This window comes from Branchiostoma belcheri, unplaced genomic scaffold, assembly GCF_001625305.1.
Source record: "Branchiostoma belcheri isolate BF01 breed outbred unplaced genomic scaffold, Haploidv18h27 scaffold69, whole genome shotgun sequence".
Classification (NCBI taxonomy): Eukaryota; Metazoa; Chordata; class Leptocardii; order Amphioxiformes; family Branchiostomatidae; genus Branchiostoma; species Branchiostoma belcheri.
In genome coordinates this window covers 1,005,068-1,026,809 of record NW_017804342.1, presented here as the reverse complement: position 1 = coordinate 1,026,809, position 21,742 = coordinate 1,005,068, and the positions used below count along the sequence as shown (strand labels likewise).

Below are 21,742 nucleotides of genomic sequence, written 5' to 3'. Positions count from 1 at the left end.
CTCCCATCCACATCTGAACAAGATCCAAAGAGAATGATATTGGACGGACTACAAGGCTTGGAATACTTTTTTCTACATACACTTGCAAGTTACATGTAGATGTAGGTAGACATCAGAAATACCTGCACAGCCCCAATTTTACCAGCACTAACGTGGATAATGCACCCAGTATTCGAGGCCCAGACTAGCTGGTTAGAATTGCTTGTCTGTTAAGAGCTAGCCTAGTTCACCCACATCCTTCTTAGCTGATTCATGTCTGCGAGAATTAGAGCCGACGCTGACACAAATCGGTGCAGATTTACAAATTACCTCGGTAAGTCCTGCGTTCATCTAGGAAAACTGGCAGGCCCTCAAATTGCCAATTACCTCCGGAGTGACAGAAACCAGAGAAGATGCAAAACGGGTGTCCACCGACGCCTCAAGGCTGGTATCAACTTACGACTTCGACACAGATATCCTGTTACAACGTCAACCACAAGTTTCGAGTTCCAACATTAGCTAAAACAACCGAGTGTTGGGTTACAGCCGTACATTTGGCTGTAGCATCAGTTTGTCTATCTCTTGACAAATGGCTGGATTAATGTGGACAGTTGGGTGAATTTTGCACCTGATTTAGTCCAGCTGCAACATTTCCTCTCCCCATATATTGTGCGCCTGCATCGAAGATATACAGCATCTGCATACTCACACAGGGATTAAATACTTTATTGCTGATGTCCTCTTTATTCAGCTTCAGCCAAGCGATAACCAGGAGAAGTATATCATCAGCGAATAAAAGTCTCTAGTTATTCCAAGAAAACTTCTCGCTGATTTATTTAACGCCGTCGCTCGTTACTTTCGTCGTAGAACGATATCCGTATGCCGGACTGACCGAGAACGATGTCCCCCGGCTCTGGCGGTGACATTTCGGTTTTACGGTGAGATGGTAAGTGGCACCTCCATGGGAAAGATGAGACAGGAGCTCGCGCCTATTACTTTATGACTGGAACTGAGCCGGGCCATTTTTCACCGGTGACATTGCATTCTCCTAGTGCAAGTCGTTAGACTAAGTCCCCAAATGGTCCTGCAGCCACTTTAAATATTCACTGCATGGGTGGAGCAAGTTTCCAGGCTGTTGTCTATTTCGAATCTTGTAGAATTTTTAACCCAACACCAAAAGTGCAGGGACTCCGCCGCCTTGTTTGAAGCCACGCCGTCCGCTTTCCTCATCACAAACTAGCGCTCAACGTCCAAAACAAATACACGTGTAGAGCCCTGGTCATGTGACTTACGCAACGCCATCGACGGCCGGCACCACGTGTTGCCATCCGATCTCGAACGCAATGTAGCGAAATGCGAAATCGCCGCAGCGTTCCCAATACCATTACTCGCAGTGGGGTGGGGTTACGGGGTCGCCCCTGTATTTATTAACCCCGGTTTTATAACCCCACGACGCCGGCAATCTAATATTCATCCGGGGTCAACACCAATTCACCCTGACAAAAATCCGCACCCAAAACCACCACCGAAAAACCATGACAAAACCCAGTGCTTCTGACATTACCACACAAATTTCCTTGTCCACTTGAATATAACACCTGCACATTTGCAGTGACGTGAACAAATGCTGCACCTATTAGCTAAGATACCGTGCCGGTTTCATCTTTCCCCTCCACCCACCTATTTTCCCGCTCACCAAATATTCCGCCAGCACTTGGCATTTTTCCACCACACTAATCAGTAGTCCATGGACCCTTCCATATGGAATTGGGTCCCCTAAATGTCACGGAATGGCAGGTGATTCAAGGTGATTTGTGGACGGGGCAAACTTACCCCTTGCCTAATGCGGCAGCAATACAAATGATGGGGCCTAACTGTTCCCAGAGCCTGCCGAAATGTCACTGCAAAATTACAACAGCCCATGAAAAGAAGTGTTGTTTCCTCTCTATAGGTGGACCCGACATGTTGAACCATTCTTCACACGGGTGAATTTAAGCTCATCAAAGATGTATTTTCTAGCCCGAGGCTTTGCTACTCGACAGCACTACATCATGCCCCGCATTATTCGGGTGCGTCATCAATTACCAGTGTAAATGTCAAGACCAAAATGTAAAACGGTCACTCAAAAACACGCCCATTTCCGCACAAATATTTCCAAAAACTTGAACAGCCCTTTTATGCTGCCTGGTATGAATAGGCTGCTCGGGAGGCCTGACGCTGAATCTGAGTTTATCCTCTCAACACATAAAGGAAATGAAGTATGATGTGGAGGGGGCAGTAAAACGCACCAGTATGCGTGAAGGTGAGATTAAAGTTTCTGCAGAGATCTTCAGGAGGACCCTATTTGTCGCACGCTCCCAACGACTCTTGTCTGTAGGCAGTTTCTCCCGGTCTCAAGGCTGTCCCGTTAATAACCTGTCAGTTCCTGACAACATCACAATTTCTTACAGTTATTCTCCACACACAGAGGAGGGAGGACAGGGGGATTCCTCTTCTGTGGACAACTTTCTGCTTTTCAGAGACCCAAACGCACAAAAAAAGCATGCTGCTAGGAGAAGAAGCAGAGATTTCTGAGAACGGAGCATGAAGGGAAGTTGTTGCAGCACGTGCTGGGGTGGTGGGAAGCGACGCGCGTCATGTGACAGCGCGTTCCACGTGTGCTTGTGTTTTGGGCCGAGAGGCTGCATTAGACGCTAACAAGATTACTGCGAAATGTGGGGCAATTTTGAGCCGCCCTGACACAAATGCGGCGCCAGGGTCAAACCGAACTGACATCGGTAATTATTAATGAGGAATAAAACCATCTCTTTAACATGTACATCGTACGCCTTCAAAACAGCGGCGAAACGCTGGGAAAGCATGGATCGTAAGCAGTGTTCTAACCAGTGTCGGTCTTTCCATCATTTGACCGAATTTTGCCGGTCATGACAGCAAAAAATTTTGACCAATCTGTCATCTTTGACAGACAAAAATTGTTGCATAAGGAAATGGAAGGATACGTCATTAAACTAGGCTTAGTCTACCAGTAAAAGTTTCCCCCTCGATATTCACAATACCCCGGTAAGCAGAAAATAGCATTTCTGATGGTCAAGATTTAAAAATTTACCCAGAGGACCCCCTGGTATTGCTGCACTTCAGTGCTTGACATGATATTACGTCAAACATTATTAACTGTTCCATTAAAATAAAACAGGACCAAATTAAAACGAAAGACATTTCCTTTCTGTTATGGAGTGTACTGATATCTCTTCAGCTGAGTAAAAATCAACTGCCCTCCTTCCATGACAATGCCCTGTATCCACGCAAATTTGATGCCAAAGGCTACCTCGGTAGCTCATAGATTAAAGCCCTGCCACGTTAATATCAAGAGTTCACAAAATCTGCCCATCTTCCCATCAGCAGTGCTTCTATCCCTTTCCGCATACACAAAAAATTACTACTCCCCCGACAACAGGAGTCCCTTTCAGATACACCCCTGGTCAGGATGGGCCCACAATCTCTCCACTTCAGGGAGACAAGTCTCCTCTTCGATAGATAACCTCTCGCCCCACTACCTCAGCACACTGCCTGATGGCCCGGCAAGTGGAATAAAACCCGGCGTGCGTGCTACACGGCTATCATCTGCCCGCACTCATCTGACCCCTTCTAAGTTGGATTTTCTCCCGCTTCCGCAAATCCCTACCCCGGACACGTAACGCCATCAAATGGCGAGTTTGGGGGATGGGAGCCGAGATTCAGGGCGACAACCGCGCAGTTGGAAAGGGCACTGGAGGCACGGATTGTAAAAAAGTTTCCAGTCGGCCGCCCCATTATCAGACGGCACGGGGCTTTGAAGCACTCGAGTCTCTGAGACGTCTGCTGGAGTGAGATATCACACTCTCTCAGATCCCTGTCAGAAGAATGGTGCAAAAAAAATGAAGGAATATCAAGGAGCACCTGAAGCTGAACCACACAACCATTCTCACATATGCGTACTGAGCACTAAATAGTTCATAAAGGAAATTACACTGACAAAGGTTAACCAAAAAATTCTATTAATAATAGTCTTGAATTCCCGTTCAAAATGATCTACATGTACTAGTAGTACTAGTACATGAAACAAGTTAGCAAAACTTAGCATGAAACAGTTGGCAAATGGTTAATGTTGGCATTTGTATCAGTTTGCAAATTTTCAAACTACAAATAGACTTCTGATTCAGAATCCATAAAAAAACACTTGGCACACACGCTCTCTACCATTTGAGCACAGTTTGGAACGAGAATGTACGAAACGACACGAGACATAAAGGACCTTCACCGTCCACCGTAGTTAAACACAATTGGTTGTCATGTTATCTACTAATCGTAGTATCCGTGTAATGTTTTTCGTGCAGTTTGAAATCGTTCCGACGCAGCGCTGTGACAAATGTACTCCTGATATCTGAAGACTGGGTGGGCTGGGCTGCCTTCATCGCAAGAATCAGCGTAATACGCTCGATACTTTATAGGCAGCGGCTCCCAGCCATGGCGATAAAGAGGTGATAAAGAACTAGATACTGTGGATGAAAAATCATTGCCTGCTCGCCAGGCAGGCAGATAAGTCACGCTGACGGTGATCTATGCGGGTTGCCGCGACCCCTGCCCCGGCTTCCCTGGCTCGCTTATGGCGGCAGGCATCAGATAAAACTCCGACTGAATTACATTGTTCAGTTCCAAACTCCTCACCCAGCCCAAGACGGACTTAGGTGCTGCTGTTCCTGAACGTTGGACAGGAATGAAACGTTCAGTAGTTCTAGAAAAGAATCAGCAAACTCAAGAAGTCACTTCACCACAGTTTTCCGACAAAAAGACCAAAAACCAACCTAATTCTTGGATGGAATTCTATCTGCAGGGAATACTGGTGAATGTACGGAATTTTTTTATTTATCTTTTCGTGGACAACAGACGAGGTAATGTCATATTTATCAAAAAGTTTTCAACAAAAATAAAAAAGTAACAAGGCCATTTCTTTATGGTTATTTTGCGTACGTTTCACAATGCTCATCCACACGACTGTGCGCCCTCGCAACACGTGCGAACAACGGTCGGCGTTCAACACGTGCACGCCTGCCTCGAAGACCACGTGCTATTACGCGCGCTGCATTATGCACGAACGCGTTGCCATGGTGATGTCAATTTGCTGCCCCAAAATGACCCATATTTTAATGGCCTTTTGGCTAGAAGCCTGGCCGTGATTACATCCATTACACAGCCACGGATCCAACTTAGGCAAATTGATACAACTGCCCCGGAAAAACAAAACCACGTGGAGGCCGCCGCCGGATCAAAACAAAACCCACGCGTACACGATACGGAAGCGCTCCGAAGAACGGTCGCGTCGACTGGGGGCGCTGTCGCAATCACGCTTAAAGAAAAAAAAAGCAACTATGTGTCCAGTTTTGATGCTGCTGCAGAGAGGCACAACCCGAAAGGGGCCTTCAGTGGTAAATGGTGTCCTTTCAGCTGGGTTTTATGCGCAGGATGTGATCATACATGCATGGAAATGCCCTGGCAATAGGATAGGGACCATGCAGACGTGATGGATGGGGGGACGTCTGCAGCGCCTGGTTCTGATGGAGCGTCCGTCCCTCAGTACTGACAAGGTCACGGGAGGTCGCGGCACATGCATGACATGGTAATGTTCCCGACGGAGGAAGGCACACGTTCACATCTCCCTATCACCCACCCCGGGATGAGTTATAGAAGGGATCGGACTCTCCCTGAAATGATTAAAATGTTGCCCCGGTGTTTGTGACAAAGGTCAGCTGGGAGACAGGAAGATGGGAGGTAGACACTGATGGCTGGGAGAGTTGGAGACAGAGACATGCCTCCCTGCTCCATCTCGCATGCAGATCAGCCCACAGGATTCACTCTGGCCATGATTTAAACATGGCATGCCCTCCAGTCTTGACTGGGGTCAGCGGAAACAGTCCCTCACATGCACAACATACTGAGAGGCACCTGTAATGTTCTAGCGGGCCTGAAATTTTTTTTCGCCGTCTCAATTTTGTCCGATATGACATGTCCAACGGCAAAGGCGTAACAATCCCTGGGGGTTTTGAAATCTTGACCCTCTGAAAAGCTATTTTTTTGTATTTTGACTCTGAGGCGCAAATTTTGCTGGCATACTGAGCAAAGTTGTTTATCGACATCAACTTCTATATCTTTACACACCAATTTTCGTCCATCAAAGATGACAGATTAGGCCAAGTTTTGTCTGTCATTAGCAAAATTCCACCAAATGACAGACACTGGCTAGAACACTGGGCACCTACTAGCTCTGCGCGTCAAAAACCCAAGAGGATCGACCGAACTATAATAGCGAGAAGCCTAACGACACGTTTTCCCGCGTGGGTCACTTCTGTAAACGAATGGCAGGGCAGATGTAACTGGAACCCACCAGTTGCCACAATACATCCACATCTTTCATTCCTCCTGCTATTGGACGTGACCAGCCAGGGGAACTATCTAATTCCACAGGCTGCAAATTGACACAATGTGGCAAACGGACAAAAGTCATATCTGCTTTTCATGGCTTTACTCTCAGTTGGACATGTAGAAGTAACAATGTAGTACCAGATATCACATTGGTTCTGTAGGTACTGAGCACAAGAAATCGGCTGAATAAAACCAAAACCAACAGCTGAATAGAGCCCCAAATAATGGTAAATACGGTATACGTTGATCTTTACTTTGGGAAGCATTTTGACGGCTCAGTCTAATTGTAAACAGGCTATTTGTTATACTCCTTCAAACTGAAAAGAGTGGAAAAGCTTCTTTCAAAATTCCAGATCATGAATAGACTATCCAGACAGGAAACGGGCGTGGCACCAAGTACTCTTTGAAACATTTTCACATTTCCAAACGCAAAAGACATGAAAAAAGTCTTGGATACAAATTCTGTCCTTTCCTCACATCAAAAACTTTTCATTGAAATCTTCTACATTCAGCTGAAGTTCTAAAAAATCACCTGTGTCTTCTTGGTCGTAAATCACCTGTACAGAAAGGATCTGTGCCCGAAGGCAGGGATTTGTCACGAGACCTTACTACCAGATCTCACAAGTACAAACAGGCAAGTCTTCTCAACATCCTCTGAAAACCATCACTGCTATACAATTAACACATATTACACAGTGAAAATTATCTCCAAATACTCAATTCCTCAGTCCTTTCCTAACCGTGTATACAGTTACATATGTAACGTTATATACGAAATTTTAATGTTTTATAGAATTCCAATACAGTAACAACAATTTTGTTGAAACCATTTCCAAACCCTGACCTTATTTGGGCATCAGGGATGACCATGGTCAAGTCACATGGCAGCCATTTTGAATCCAAATCCTCATTCCTAATGACCTTCAAGAACAGTAAATCTAACAACTTTGACCTTGACCAATGTAGGATGGTAAATGCATGCTTTGGGCAGACTTGCCAATTTTTATACACTGTTAAACTACAAAACTAAGAGCACAACTATTTTTCCCCATCTCCTGGTCAAAATTTGTAACCTTGAATGTTACATTGACCACGCCTTTTTTCATTTCAAAACCCTACAATCTACCTTGTCAGCAAACAAAATCATCAGGATATCTCTTCTAATTACACAGCAATATAAACCAAAAACCACAAACGATAGATAGAATGTTTCCAATCAAACCCATAAATGTCATTAGATTCCCATGTGTATTACTTTGACCTTGAAACAGACATCACAAGGTCAAAGAACCGACCAGTGAATATCTCATTTTGGCCATTCCAAATCCTATGCATTGAAAACTTGACCACGCCCTATTTTACACACACACGCAGCTGGCAAACCCACAAGTCCGTCACATGCACATTTAGATTCTCCGGCACATGCCTACTCTGATTACACCCACCCAGGGGACCCTGCTATTCCCAGAACAGGTGCACACAGATGACCCCTACTGACCTATGATGTCATCGCCTGGCATCACATGGCTACTGCAGGCCTGAACCACAACAAAGCTTCTACAAATCAATGTTTTACTGATCACTGCATCTTTGGGGGAAATTCTATAGGCTTGACCAAAATAATTTGGATACAGCATTTTGTAAATTCTGTCACTAAATATTTTTTGAAAGACACAGTCAGTACATACCTCATAACCTAACAATCTGCATTTATTTTGATTCTACAATAATGAAAAGAGTCTATAAAATAGATACACAAGGGGATAGACAGTAAACAAGTGAGACGTTATTTTGTTTACCAACAGAAACATTTTCATTGGTTCTTAGATTAATCTTGTTACATGTCCCTCCTAGCCATCAGCCACAAATGCCAATCACCCATACAATAATGAAAAGAGTCAATAAAATAGATACACATGGGGATGAATAGTAAACAAGTCAATGTTTACCGATAGAACCATTTTCATTGGTCCTTCCATTAATCTTGTCACATGTCCACCCAAGCCATCAGCCACAAATGTCAATCACTCGTGTAATTAACATGCATGCCAAATAATCCTTCCTGTTCCTGTGTCATCCGTCCCTCTGGGTACCAGTGTCGCCATGCCGACCATTCTCAGCCCACCCTGCCCCGTCTGCCGGGACGTTACCTTTGTCAGCAGGCATTTGGGAAATTTCCTATCTGCAACACACTGCAACAGCTACAGCCTTTTTTGGACGATGACAAGAGTCGGGGAAATGGCTACTAGCTTTCTCTGTGGGATAGTGCGGCATGGCCATTGACAACTTCCTACCATCTACCTAAATAAAAATACTAGTAATGAATCAGTTTCATTGCATTTTTCCACATTTGGGCTAAGGGCAGGTCACAACAAAACATGAACAGAGTTAACAAAATAAAAAATACTATCACATAAATTCAACTTCTCCTTGCTTTTCAGTTATAGTAGAAAATAAAACCCATATAAATCTTGCAGCACAAGATGCTCAGTAAACTGTAATTGTAAACGTGGTACATCAAGAACATGTCAACTGGAAATGAAATCCCCATAAATTCCGAGTCCCATTCAGTCGGGAATTCAGACGCTCCCTTGGTCCGGGGATAAACGACGCCTTCCCATCAGATTAGGGAAAGCCATCAAATTTGTTGGTCCAAATAGACTCTGATCCGCCACAACATCAATTTCACTGATGAATTGACCAGATACACTAGAGTGCCTGTTCAGGTGATCTGTCAACTGGACTGCGTTCTGCTATCTTCCCTTTCATGCTATGCCAAAAGCCACACCCAGCAAGAATATGTAATACCAACCATCCATACCTCTAACTATATATCAACTGCAATCAGAATCACATTCCAAATCAAATTCAGCACATTTTCTTAGTCTTTTTGATGAAGGAACAAAAACCGTTCTGTACCAAACTCCCTTGCAGTGCGTGCCACGCCCAATTCCACGTGCTGATATTCGGGGTAATGATATTACCCGAACTTAGCCAGCGTACGATGAACACTGAGTACTGTAGCGACAAAAACGAGCAAGATATGCATGCCATCTTGTCAAAAGGTTTCTGTATCCGTGTATGTAGGTGTGAATTTCATATTTTGCAGAATATCACACAGGTAATATTTCATTTCAATGACTATGACATAGTATGAGGGCAAATAACCATACATACATTGACGGAATCTCATCCTCGTATAGAGCTTCGCGCTCTTGTTCAAAGCGCGCACCGAGTTTCTACGGCAACACGTGGGCACCACACCCATCCCACGTGCATAACAAATGAGGCAAGAGCGCGCTCCCGTATCATCAGCGTTACCTAGCAACAGGATGCTACCTATAATTCCAGGCAGTAATGTATGTAACTGGTTCATGGTTCTCTGTTGCTGTTAGCGCACGCTAGTTTCTATGGTGCAAGAACTGGGAAAAGCGTTGTCGGCTGAGTTCCGGGTCAAATGCCCATACGCGTTTTTCTACCGCTAGACATGAAAATAAAATCTTCTTCCGAATTGAAAACAACCCAAGCAAAGAGCAATAACACACTTTGTTGCTCTTCAACATCATCACCTCAGACATATGTTTCTATATCGTCACACAAAAAAGGTTTATCCTGAAATTTAACGACATTACGACAGAATGACAGGCTGTCAATCAATTTTGACATCAAAAGTACGGAACATGACGCCTTGCATCATGTTTACATTGAAGGAAGGCTATACAGATACAGAAGTTGGTGTGTTACGCTGAAGACACATAATGCGAGGAGGCCTTTTAAGTTCTATGTGCAAGTTTATCATGAATATAATACAACCAAAAAAATCCCTGCATAAAACATACACACTCCAAGTCAATGTGGAAAAGATTTGTCTTGGAATGAATGCTATGACAATCCTCCCACAGCCATTTAAAAACTACCACACTGTAAAAAGCTGCATAACAAAACAAGATGGATTTTTCATAACCGCTATCACATCTCAAGTCCACAAAAAAATGTCATCCATAAATTCAAGCCTGTGCGGCCTTCCATGTTAGCAGCACACAGCCTGATATTACCACAAAACGCCAAATATTAATCAGGCTAAAAGCACCCACAGGTTGGGAAAATGCCACATTGACTTCACACCCACACGAGTTCATATCGCCACAGGAGGAAAATGAAATGACAAGAGTTCAGGGAACCGGGTCGCACCAAATGACATGAATCTTGGAAGCAGGGGAAAGCAAGGATCACTCCAACATATATTCACTGCTCTTTAGCCTGCAAAATCAATACAGAATTTTTATCACTGTTCCACTCTATTATCCATCTCTCTTAAAAACAATACCATTTCTTTGCATACAAGGACAGCATACATCTTAGTTAAAATGTAATCCATTTAACTGATGGCCAAAGCTAATGTCGTTGATTGAAATTTCCGAGTCACGTGACACCCAAGTGCCACACCCATTCCTGCACGTGGCGCTGTGTTTGGTGGAGTCGCTGCGGTAGGATCGCAGCATCGCCATCGCCTAGCAACCGCAGACTACTCGACCACGTGTTGAAAGGGTAGGCGCGCCACCCTGGCAAATTTGGACGATATGCATGACATGGTCAGCTGCGTAACCCATATACGTAACTGACGAAATTACCACAAAATATACAAAACCTGCTCTCCAAACGGGTTTAGGTTTCAGCTCATTTTTGATGTGTTTAAGACATTTTATTGGGCATTCTTTTTTGTACTGGTATTTTTCTAACGTCAGCCAAACTCGGGTGGCGTATTGGATACTGCTTGGCCAATTTAGTACTACATGTCAGCCACCACGCTACCATTGGAATTCTTACGAAACCTGTCATAGTGTTGGTTAAACAAGCCTTGCTATACACTACATCTACAGTTCCACTATAAAATACATGACTTGTGTTGCATTTCAATTTCTGTTTCCTTACAAGCTACATGTATATGTATGGCAACACATAGCAATCTGGAATAAGTACTGAATATCTTTTTTTCTCAGGAACTTGAGTAGGTCTTGACCATTCTTTCACTTCCTTGAACTTGAAGTGAAAAAGTTCCACTCAGTACGTCACTTTGTGCTCAAATAGGTCAATACAGTGCTTGCTTTACAGCTATAATGTACATCATTAAAAAGATTCTCCATCTCCATTTTGACTTCGTCTTCTAGACTTCTACACTGGGGATTATATTGCATCATTACAGTTCGCAGAACAAGCTGTGTTCAGAACAACCCAACCTTTCTGGCTCCCAAAGCTGAGCTAGAAACTTCAAACTTTCCCAAAAGTGCAGACAATGTATTCGTGAAATGTAAGCACCCCTCAGACAAGAGGCGTCCGATTTCATCCCTTCCACCTAACAAGTGGATCCCTTCAAATTCATATCCCAGGGTTGGTCGCGACCTTTGCTGCAATCCCAAACCTTTCCGAGCCCGCCGGATCCTTTTTATTTTCCCCGGGCTTCCTCAGACTGAACACGCAAACGAGCCCTTTCCAATTTGTCCCATCACGCTGCGAGAGGAAGATTTCATGACGTCTGCCGAAGATTTTGCCCATAAAATGAGCGATCCGTCATCTGCGTCCCGAGACGAAGGCCCTGCAAACTACGATTTTGTGCCTAACAAGTCTCGTGGGACGGCAAGCACATGGCCAATCGGTGCGAACGCAATTTGGTGGGCAGGAGTTTTTTTTATCCAAAACTTTCAGAAGCTATCAGGGACCATGAAAGACATACCCTAGAGAAGATGGATCATGTTTTAACAAGGCTCCAGCGATACGCAAAAGCAAGGAGCAGGCATTAGATGGAAGAAGCGGATTATTACCTGAGCACCTTGAATAGAGCAGTTAACACCATAATTCAATCTCCTTTACCTGAAAATTAGTTACAAATTTACCTCTCATTTGCAGTAAAGCGAAACCATCCACCATTTACATTATAAATCTTCAAATTTGGGCCAGTTGTGAAAAAAAGAGCGTAGTTAACGCTCTTAGTTCAGATATTTCCCAAAAGGCAGTGAACAATCTTACAACGTCTCTTATGGCTACGTAACAGCGACAAGTTACTCAGTCTCGACAAGAGATTAACGTGTTCTCTCAAAATTCTGTTCATTGTCACGCATGAATTGATTTTCTAGATCAAAATTAATGAAGACCAGTTACACGGACACGGAGCTCATTTGGTACATGCAAAACTGCATGACAATCTGTGGAAACAACAACCAAATTCAAAGCAGGGTGGTAAAATACTACTCTAAAAATAAAAAGATGGACAAAAGATGCCAAGATCTGGAAATGCCATTTACTTGGTGTCATCTACCAATAAAAAATGAGAATCCCATAAACTTTTTCCCGTGACAAAGTCGTAACTGAATTGTGATTTTCCATTCACTGCCATAAAAGCCCTGTGAGCCGCGCTACGGTCGCGGCCTACATGCAGCTAACGCGTCGTTCTGAATTCTCGTCTCCGACTGAAGACCATGAAATGCGATGGCTCATCACTGCCGAGTTCTGCGGATGCAACCCCGTGTCCAAAGATCGCATCGCCCTCTCTGCACGTCCCCGAAGGCACGATATCGCTGCGGCGCATCCCGTTCGCCCCGCTACCCTCGCGATAAACTCGGCGGTAGATAAATGGCAGGCGACACAATTCTGATGGATCTAATCGCGCCAGTGGCGTGTACAAGATGGGCCTAATGCCACCGAGCCGCCCCCAGCTTCCCGCAGATTACACGGGGTGTGGCAGCAAATACTGATGCCAATCAACTGTCACGCTGCTCCACAAACCACACACAATTCTTTCAAACTTCCCACCACACCTACGTTCGAAGAGTCTACCGTGCAACTATCTTTCTCTATCTCTGTGTAGTTTCACTTCATGCACAAAGAAATAAAACAGGAGAGAAATCTTTCGCTCCGTGCTTTCCAAGAATTGTTTCGCCGGGCGATAGCGAGGATTGGTTGAAAAGCCGAGAGAAAAGGAATCTCCGAACCAATCAGGTGGTTTGATTGTCCCTTATCTGGTCCGTGTGCGGTGATGTATGTATGGCTGAGGGACATAAAGGATGTATTGACAGGCTGGTATCTGGAGAATCTATGGAGCGAGGAAGGCTATAAAACAATCCGTCTGCATGGACGGAGATACAAACGGCCCATTTCTCCCGCCAGCAGACAGGCATCATGATTAATTAAATCACCACTACATCATTAGCACCACCGAGAGGATTAATACGTGCCTTCGCTCGGCGCCGAACACGTGCACAGCTCGTAGCCACGTGGAGGACGGAGCGATCCGACGCGCGCCTACGTTGCGGCGAGTAACGCGACCCTTCCCCCGCGTTTTTCCGCCACCCCCTTTCCCTCCCAGCATCGCTCCAGCTATCTCCCCTCCTGAATACCCATCGCCCAGATCCAGTGCCATTTTCCCCAGCTATTAAGGAGATACGTGTCTGTTATGATGGAGTGTGTGTCAGCTCGAGGTGAGGCCAGCCTCCCGTCTTGATTGATGGCTGGACCACGTTTAATGCTGCCCAAATCACCACGCATACATAACCAGACATAACGTCAACACACAGACTCAAGTTTCATCTTCCACACTGAGTCTTATCCTCTAGAAAGATCTCCAGTCTCCCGGTCCCCCTCATGTATCTACACCAAACAGTCTCAGTGTTGGGGATAGTAATTTTCCAGACGATGCCCAAATGAGAAGACTCCCCTGCCTCTGATGTGAGATGAATAATGGATGTTGCAGCCGAGCCCGAATCAATGCCAGCATATTGACCCCAAGCTACGGCGGGATGAATGCATTAGGCAGCTTGCATGAAATGATGCCATAATGGGCAATAGTACCTGTGCAATACACTGTGCTGAAGGCCATAACAGGGGCCCAGGAAAGAGCTTTCCAACACAATTGGAACACAGCGAATATTCGCTTCTTCGGCCTCCTTTCGATTCAAAATCGTGCCCGTTTTGCCGCGCTGCGACGGGCGAATGGGCGCCCTGACATCTTAAGCCCCCATTTCCATATTTGGTGACGAGGCCCCACCCAGGGGCCCCGGTTGCGTGGTTACCATTCAACAACCTGACCACGTGACGCATTACATGTGTCGGCGCGACGAGGTAGCCCTCCACGTGTTTAATGTAAATAATCCGATCAGCGACCACGTGTTCCGCTTACCGTACGTGCTACGAAGTCTACCAACCTTCCACAAATCGTTCAAAAACGCCAACAAAAAACCTAAAATATGATATTAACATAAACTTTCCCCGCTGTTGGAGAAATCCTTTCGCCAATCCCTCCACCTCACGCCTGGAACGCGCGGTGCGCTAAGTTTAAGACCCCGTCGGTAATGCGGCACTGCAAGAAAGCCTTCTGCCCTGCATATAAAAGGTTACTGCCGCTCCCTCCATAAAACCTCCTTCCTAATTTCCTGGATGCATTTCCCAGGGGGCCCACGGGGCTGCCCAGGTCAACTCTAGGGAAGCTGCACCGCCGCTGCTGGTGTAACAACTACATCAGGGTATTCCGCGCAGCTACCTCGTCTCCTCAAAACTTCTGCTGAGGAATTCCGCCAAACTTTTCATTGAAACATAAATAGATTGCTGGAGTAATTACTTTATCATTTTTCTGCAGTAGCACAGATAAGGCGGGGGAACGCTGCCCCTGCCTTGTCCATTAGAACAGCGAGCCGCAGTCAGCTTTGGGGATGATTTACAACCCAGCAGCCTCATCCCTCCGTGGCCACGCCATCAAGATATTAAATGGCAGAGGGCATCCAAACAGGGCCACTGCATAGGAAAACCACTGACACCATTTTCCCTGTGTGCAAGGCAAATCCTCTCTATCTTATCATGTCTCTAGCAAATGGGTCCCACTCAAGTCTGCAACAAAGTGCTTTTTGAGACCTAATGTTCAAAAGGGGTAAACATTTACGTAGAGAGAATGTTGCGACTCCGCAAAAGTGTGTAGGAGGATTTTATTGCAATATCTGGAAGAGGAGGCACACCTCTGTTTCTGGGTTGAATTTGAAGGCACAAGAATTCTGAACCGCGCTCGCGCTTTTGCGCGAAAAGTTACAAAATCACGTGCGAGCTTCCAAAACGCATTTCCCGCCGACGAACGTCCGCCAAATCTGATTCAGCGACGTTGCGGACAAACCATCACACGGGATGGTCACGTGACCGCTCATGTTCATAAATCCATGTATGTTCCCGCGCCCTCCGCACGTGATACGGCCGTGACATCGGACGGTCCCTTAGGTAGAAATTAATCGAGGGCAAATTGACGGGCTGGAGTCAGTTCACGGGCCGCTTTATCTGACAATTAACCAATGAAGGCGAAGGACGACCAACAACGCAAGTCATACAGAAACGGGGGCGCCCGCCAGACGGCCCGAAACTCCACACAGCGATTATCGGTAAACCTGCAACCGACAAACACCATTGGCCACACTGCCCTAACATATTCTATAGCCCGACCCGGATACAGGGACAGCCCTGGCCATACAAGGCAAGTATGGGTGAACCTTGTTGGTATTCAGTCCACACCACCCAAAGCAATTTGTGGCACAGCCGATGCTCTACACATTCCCATGGTCTATTTGACATTTTGCCCATTAAAGCTCAGCCCGTGTGCGGAGCCTCAGGTGCCGTGGGCAGGGTCCTCTACCTGGTAATAACGACTCCGAGCGGGGATATTGGGGTCGCTGACCCCTTCCTGCTATCCGCAACATCTTACGCGCCCTAAATCGACAAACTTTCTGCGCCTGCTCCGACTGCCTGGCTAGGCAGATGGGCATGCTGCTACATATATATTCTGCGCCAATCACAAAAGCAGGGGCCGCGTGCGTTGCGTTTTCGTTCGCTCGCCTCGTGCAGTTTGTCGTTGGCGCCTGGACAGGTGACTGGCTGCTCATGTAAAGTCGCCGTACAGTTGCCACAGCAACCACATACATGAATGCAGAACAGTCGTCCCTCCTAAAAAATCATGCGTTAACGGACACGATACTTTCCAAGCGCGCATGAGTAACGAAACCGACGACAAGAGACCCAGACAACTGCATTACACCCAACACTACAGGTTTCCAAGCCTAATGACAGCCATTTGTGTGGTCACCTACTCTATCTACTAGTAAATGAAGCTCTACTTTTGCAGTATTGTACCCTCCTGGAAATTGGAGCATATCTCGCATCCACCAACAAGCGGCACGCATACACGACAAAGGCACATCCGACATGCACCCTCGTTCGCCTTGAGCCTTTCACAAAAGTATGAGTAACACGTTTCGCCGACACTATGTGGATTAATACTGTCGCAACGTCCAATTTCATCCCGGACAGGTGCAAGCTGAGAAGGATTAGCTGAGCACTAGGAGCAAAGGGCAAGAGACGATGGGCCGTCGGACCTGTCAATCATCCAGGCAACCACAGAACAGGTGTTTTCCTACGCAGCAGTTTCTCTGAAAGCGAGTGACTGTTACTTTGTCTCATTGACTCAACTGTCGTAGTAACTGAAAAGAGGTGCTGATACATACCTCTTGTAGTAAACGTCTGAGGACTTGTTTGGACCAGGAAAGACGTAGATTGCATATGAAAGACATTTTAGTTGATCGTCTTTCATAAAACTGCAATACATCTTCCATGGTGCTGACGGTGTATGTAATTTTTTCTTCAAAACCCTGACATTTCACGTAGCACTGGTTAAATACTCTTTTTGTCCTGCAACTTTTAGTTTTACTTAGTCTACAAGCATGGAACTTTGGATTCCTAGAACTTACTTTTTCCCTTACTCAGACATTGGCACAAGCACCCATATCATTTTAACTCTTCTTACATTCAGAAATTTACTCACTAATGCCCGGTCTTTGATCTGCACTTGAAAAAAAGCTTACCTTTGATGGTGTAATGCTATGCTACACGACAATTCTAGTATTGCTGGTATTTTCGAAGACATGTAACACGACTGAGGTTTTCTGACCTGTCAGTTGACACACGGGTGATTGGTTATCTCAAATATCATGGACGTCTTCATCACAAAGACTGAACCTTCATCACTTTATCACACCTAACACACGACTGTGCAGGTTTTACATTGATATGCTGTCAAACACACTGACACATACACCAAGCTGCATATCATCTCGGAGACTTAACCAAAGCTGCACACCTCCATCCTGATTGGATATCTTCCCTGAACTGGACAAGGAACTTCTTCAGCATTCTCTTGTCCAGGAACTCTTGCCTAAAAGCTACAGCTTATTTACATGGAAAATGCTACATTAGTTCTACACAATGTTAGTTTTGCTGGCAGTCTATGGACAAACAAGTTTCAAACGTACGCTTTTTGAGTACAGGACAACGAAAATTGGTCATGACAGGATTAGTAAAGTTAACATCATATTTTCTCTCAAGTGTGAACATAATTGGCAAGTCATTCACTTATCAGACCTATTACTGTCATTGTGTAATAGATTATTTCAATAGGCGTAATGTCATTTCGCCCCCACCCCCAAAAAAAAAAATCTACTTGAACTTAGAAAGCAATCTAGCACATGAATTAAATGACAAACATTTCACACAAAAGTAGGCCACAAGTTAGCTTGTGACATATCTTAACAAATCATGCTTGTTTCTAATTCTCTATGCAACGACTTCTAACTCTCGGGAACAAGGTATAATTTCCTTCAGGATTTTGCATAGACTCCATATATACATCATGTTGACTCTGGCTTCCCGATAGATATAATTTCTGATCCTGACCCCAGACATATGTGGTAAATAAACCAAAAATGCAAGAAAAACATTTAGAATGAACTGTTATGATTCTGCACTGTTCTGGGGTGTTTAACTTCCGAAACTTGTGTGGAGTATTTTCCCAAGCTGAAACATTACGATGACAAAGCAGCAACAACACCGACGTGCTTTTGCTTCTCATGTGCCACCTCCTCACTACCATATTTGGAATGCGTTGTACCATGGCAGGGGTGAAAGGTCAGGTAACAGAGAGGGTATAAAGCCTCCTTCAGAGTCAGACAAGTTCTAGTGCTGAACATGGCCAACAGGATTTCTCAACTTCAAACATTTCTGGTTTTGACAGAAACTCAACACTCCTGCATCCTTTCTGTGCAAGTAGAAAGAAGCACTTCATTCCTACACCTCACCTTGTGTCTTTCCTACATACTTGTACAGGAAATCTGATATATTAGAATAAAACTACATGTGTACAAATACACTAGTTCATATACATGAATTTTGCATGGTTTTTCTTTGCGAAATGTGCCAGATGTACATGCAAAATTTCTAGTGGATTTCTTAAAGTATTACTAGCAGAAACCTGAATAATGCGCAAAATATGCTCAACTTGTAAACCAACAGTATCAAATGTTTCATCTATGGTAATATTTGCAGGTTTGCAACAAAATGACTATAGTTTCTTTTTTGAGTAACAGCAAACCAGTACGAGTACACAGATTGCTGAAAATTCCCAAATTTGCACCCATCATCTGATTATCCACATCACTGGTATCTTACTTGAACTGCAATCTTGTTCTGAAAGATGTTTCCACTTGTGATATGTTGAAAATTTATCAGTGATTCAGATGTAAGCTACTTTGGTTTGCTACCTTCTCCTGAGTTTACAAAAGACGGTTTTCCCTGTAATGTTTACATGTCAAAGTGAAAAGTTATCTTAAAGTCAAACGAGTTTAGCTCAAATGAACTCAATGAACAGTTGAGCTACACATACAGAGAAGACAGGTGCTGTGTACAGTATATATTGGTTCATTTTTACCAGGAAAATCCTCCAAGCTCTTTTCAACAAGTGCAATACATGTACTACGATTAACGACATATCCTACAGACTGCAACTCTTTCTAGTAGTAGCGTGCATCTTGAGTGAGCAACTGTCGGGATTCAAACTCAGGACTTCTTGTTCCAGAAGCTGGGTCAGTTACTTAATAGCCACAATACTACATACGCTGTGTACATGTCGTATTGCAAGTGTCTACATCAAGATGGAAGGATAACTACTACTGTACATTAAAAAAAACACTAAATTTTACCAAATTCAGGAGCTTTGATGCAAAAGTGAGAAAAGAAACTGCAGCAATAGGAAAACTACTGTGAGTGTGGATTCGTGACAGTGGATCAGAAACATTTGACAGGCACCAGCAGCTTCTGAACAGTGTCTAAGTTAACAGTTCAGGTTTCGACACATTGTAAATTGACAACAACTTGTAATATTGTTTGTTGAGAACATTGTTCAATTTCACCAACACAGGACGTTTTACACTTGTTTTGACTGTGAGAACAAGTCAAAATGTACTGGCAGCACTCCTTTGGTGGCTGTTAGTATATTCTGACTTAGGATTAGGAGGTTCAGAATATCTCATAAAAAGTTAAAAGTTCATGTAGCTCACTGTGTAGAGTGTATTCAGTTGTGTGTGTTTTTCATGTGTTATATCAAATGCAACAAACACTGCAGAGGAAAACAGTACATTGTATAATACTTATGTGATGTACAATTTCCTCAACAGACAACAGTGTATTGCTGGTGTTATTTTACATGTAAAAACAATAGTGATGCCTATATTACATTAAGATATCTATGTTGCATCTGTTTAACATATCCTGTTTTCTATTTTCCTAAAAAAATAGCATGTAAGACATAATACTAGAGGTTTTGTTGTGTGTTGTCTGCACTTGCCTGAATTGTGTCCTTTTGCCAATATTGTCTGCATTTTTTGCATGTGAATAAACAATTTACTATTCTGAACAATACATTTGTTGCAGAAATCTACATTATAATGTCTATCAAGTTAGTGGTAGAACTGCTAATGAATTGCAGTTGCAATACTGCTATAATTTCTTGTTAGTTTTTCTAAGTGCTTCAGCAGATCAAATCAAATACCTGGTGGACAAATACATCTTCCTTGGTGTCATCCCTGAAAAGTGAAGAAAGAAAAAAACTGTAAACAGGAAAATTACACATTTTACATCACATAGAAGGGTGAGTCAGACAAAAGGTCACCAAAGGTCAAGCCCCAGTGTCTGGGACTTCGGAGTTTTATTCTTGCTTTTTCAGTTGAAGAACTAAGCTTTATTCTAAATTTCAAAACATTACAAAAATAGCATCAGTTTCCCAGAATTCTGAAAATGGTTTTGGAAAATTGATACGGATTACTTTTTTTAACGATTCCGTGGATTGTTGCCAAGCTATGAGTTGAGCCTGAGATCAAGTATCAAGTTCGTGTTTGGATCTGGCAAGTTTGGTATGGAACGACGCAGCTCACTTTTATATCTAGCTTCAGGCTTTCTTTGTCAGATTTGGCAACATTGTAAAATTCTAGTGTACTGTCAAAACAGCAATTTATCACAAATGCACGGGGTAAAATTAAGGTTACGTGGGTACTCAAACATATCAAGATATTCTAAAACGATAAGATCTAGGGTGTGTATTCTATTTATAATTTCCATCAGAAATAAAAGAAAATTGAAACTGTAACACACAAATTTTACCTCGCCAGCTCATATGATTAACTAAGAAAACAATGGCAGGCAGTAGCCTCGTGGCGTGGCCGTGTTTTTTCTACCGTACTCCAGTCGCCATAAGTTGGTTTTTCTAGCTCACTATACCCGGTACTTTGAAGCTCACCTATTGATGAAGCCATAGCCGTTCCTAACGTTGAACCATTTGACCGTCCCTCGCACTCCTGTGGCTGTAGTGGGAAAGGAAAAATGACAATGAGCGTGGCACGGCTAGACTGCAAGTCCAAGGCCAAAAGAGGGGGTGACGAAGGGGTGACGAAGCGGAAGTGGGAGACCATGTCGCATGCCACGACCTACCCGACCCTACCGAACCGGATTTCAGACACGAAAATACCGTCTTTACCGAGAACGGTTTTCTCCTTCTTCGGCTCCTGGTGGACCTCGGGCTTCTCTTCGGCGTCCGTCATGTTGTTCTGCGGTGGTGTGGCCGGTGTATCGGCGGTGCCTCGCTCGGTGGTGTCACGACTCTTCCACGCTGTTCTTCCTCGCGCTTTGTTCTCCTCGCTGTGATGGCTGAGCTGCACGCTGCGCCGCCGGCCCAGGGGCACCACGGGAGGCGGCCTCCCATTGGTCCAGATCAACCTAGTTAACACATTTCACGCGCTCATTGGTTCGTTTGAAATGAGTTATTTTCGCGCGTTTTCCTCGTTGGTCTGAAAGTTTGCAGCTGACGCGTGGGAAGGCCCACAATGCATTGTGAAGTGAATGCGATTCACCCATAGAAACATGCAAAGACTTTGAGAAACAAAATCACTCACTTCGTTCAAGT

General features: G+C 44.4%; 1 protein-coding gene across 2 annotated transcripts in view; it reads right to left on the bottom strand.

Moving 5' to 3' along the window:
* LOC109484179 (Y-box factor homolog) overlaps window positions 1-21,517 on the bottom strand; it is a 29,084-nt gene extending 7,567 nt beyond the window's left edge. For both annotated transcript variants that reach the window (XM_019787404.1, XM_019787405.1), the window contains exons 1-3: window positions 21,317-21,517; window positions 21,080-21,143; window positions 20,336-20,369 (exon numbers count right to left, since the gene is read on the bottom strand). In XM_019787404.1, coding sequence (XP_019642963.1) covers window positions 20,336-20,369; window positions 21,080-21,143; window positions 21,317-21,380 — 162 coding nt within the window. In that variant the 5' untranslated portion in view covers window positions 21,381-21,517. The remainder of the gene's footprint in view (window positions 1-20,335; window positions 20,370-21,079; window positions 21,144-21,316) is intronic.
* Window positions 21,518-21,742: the final 225 nt, after the last annotated feature.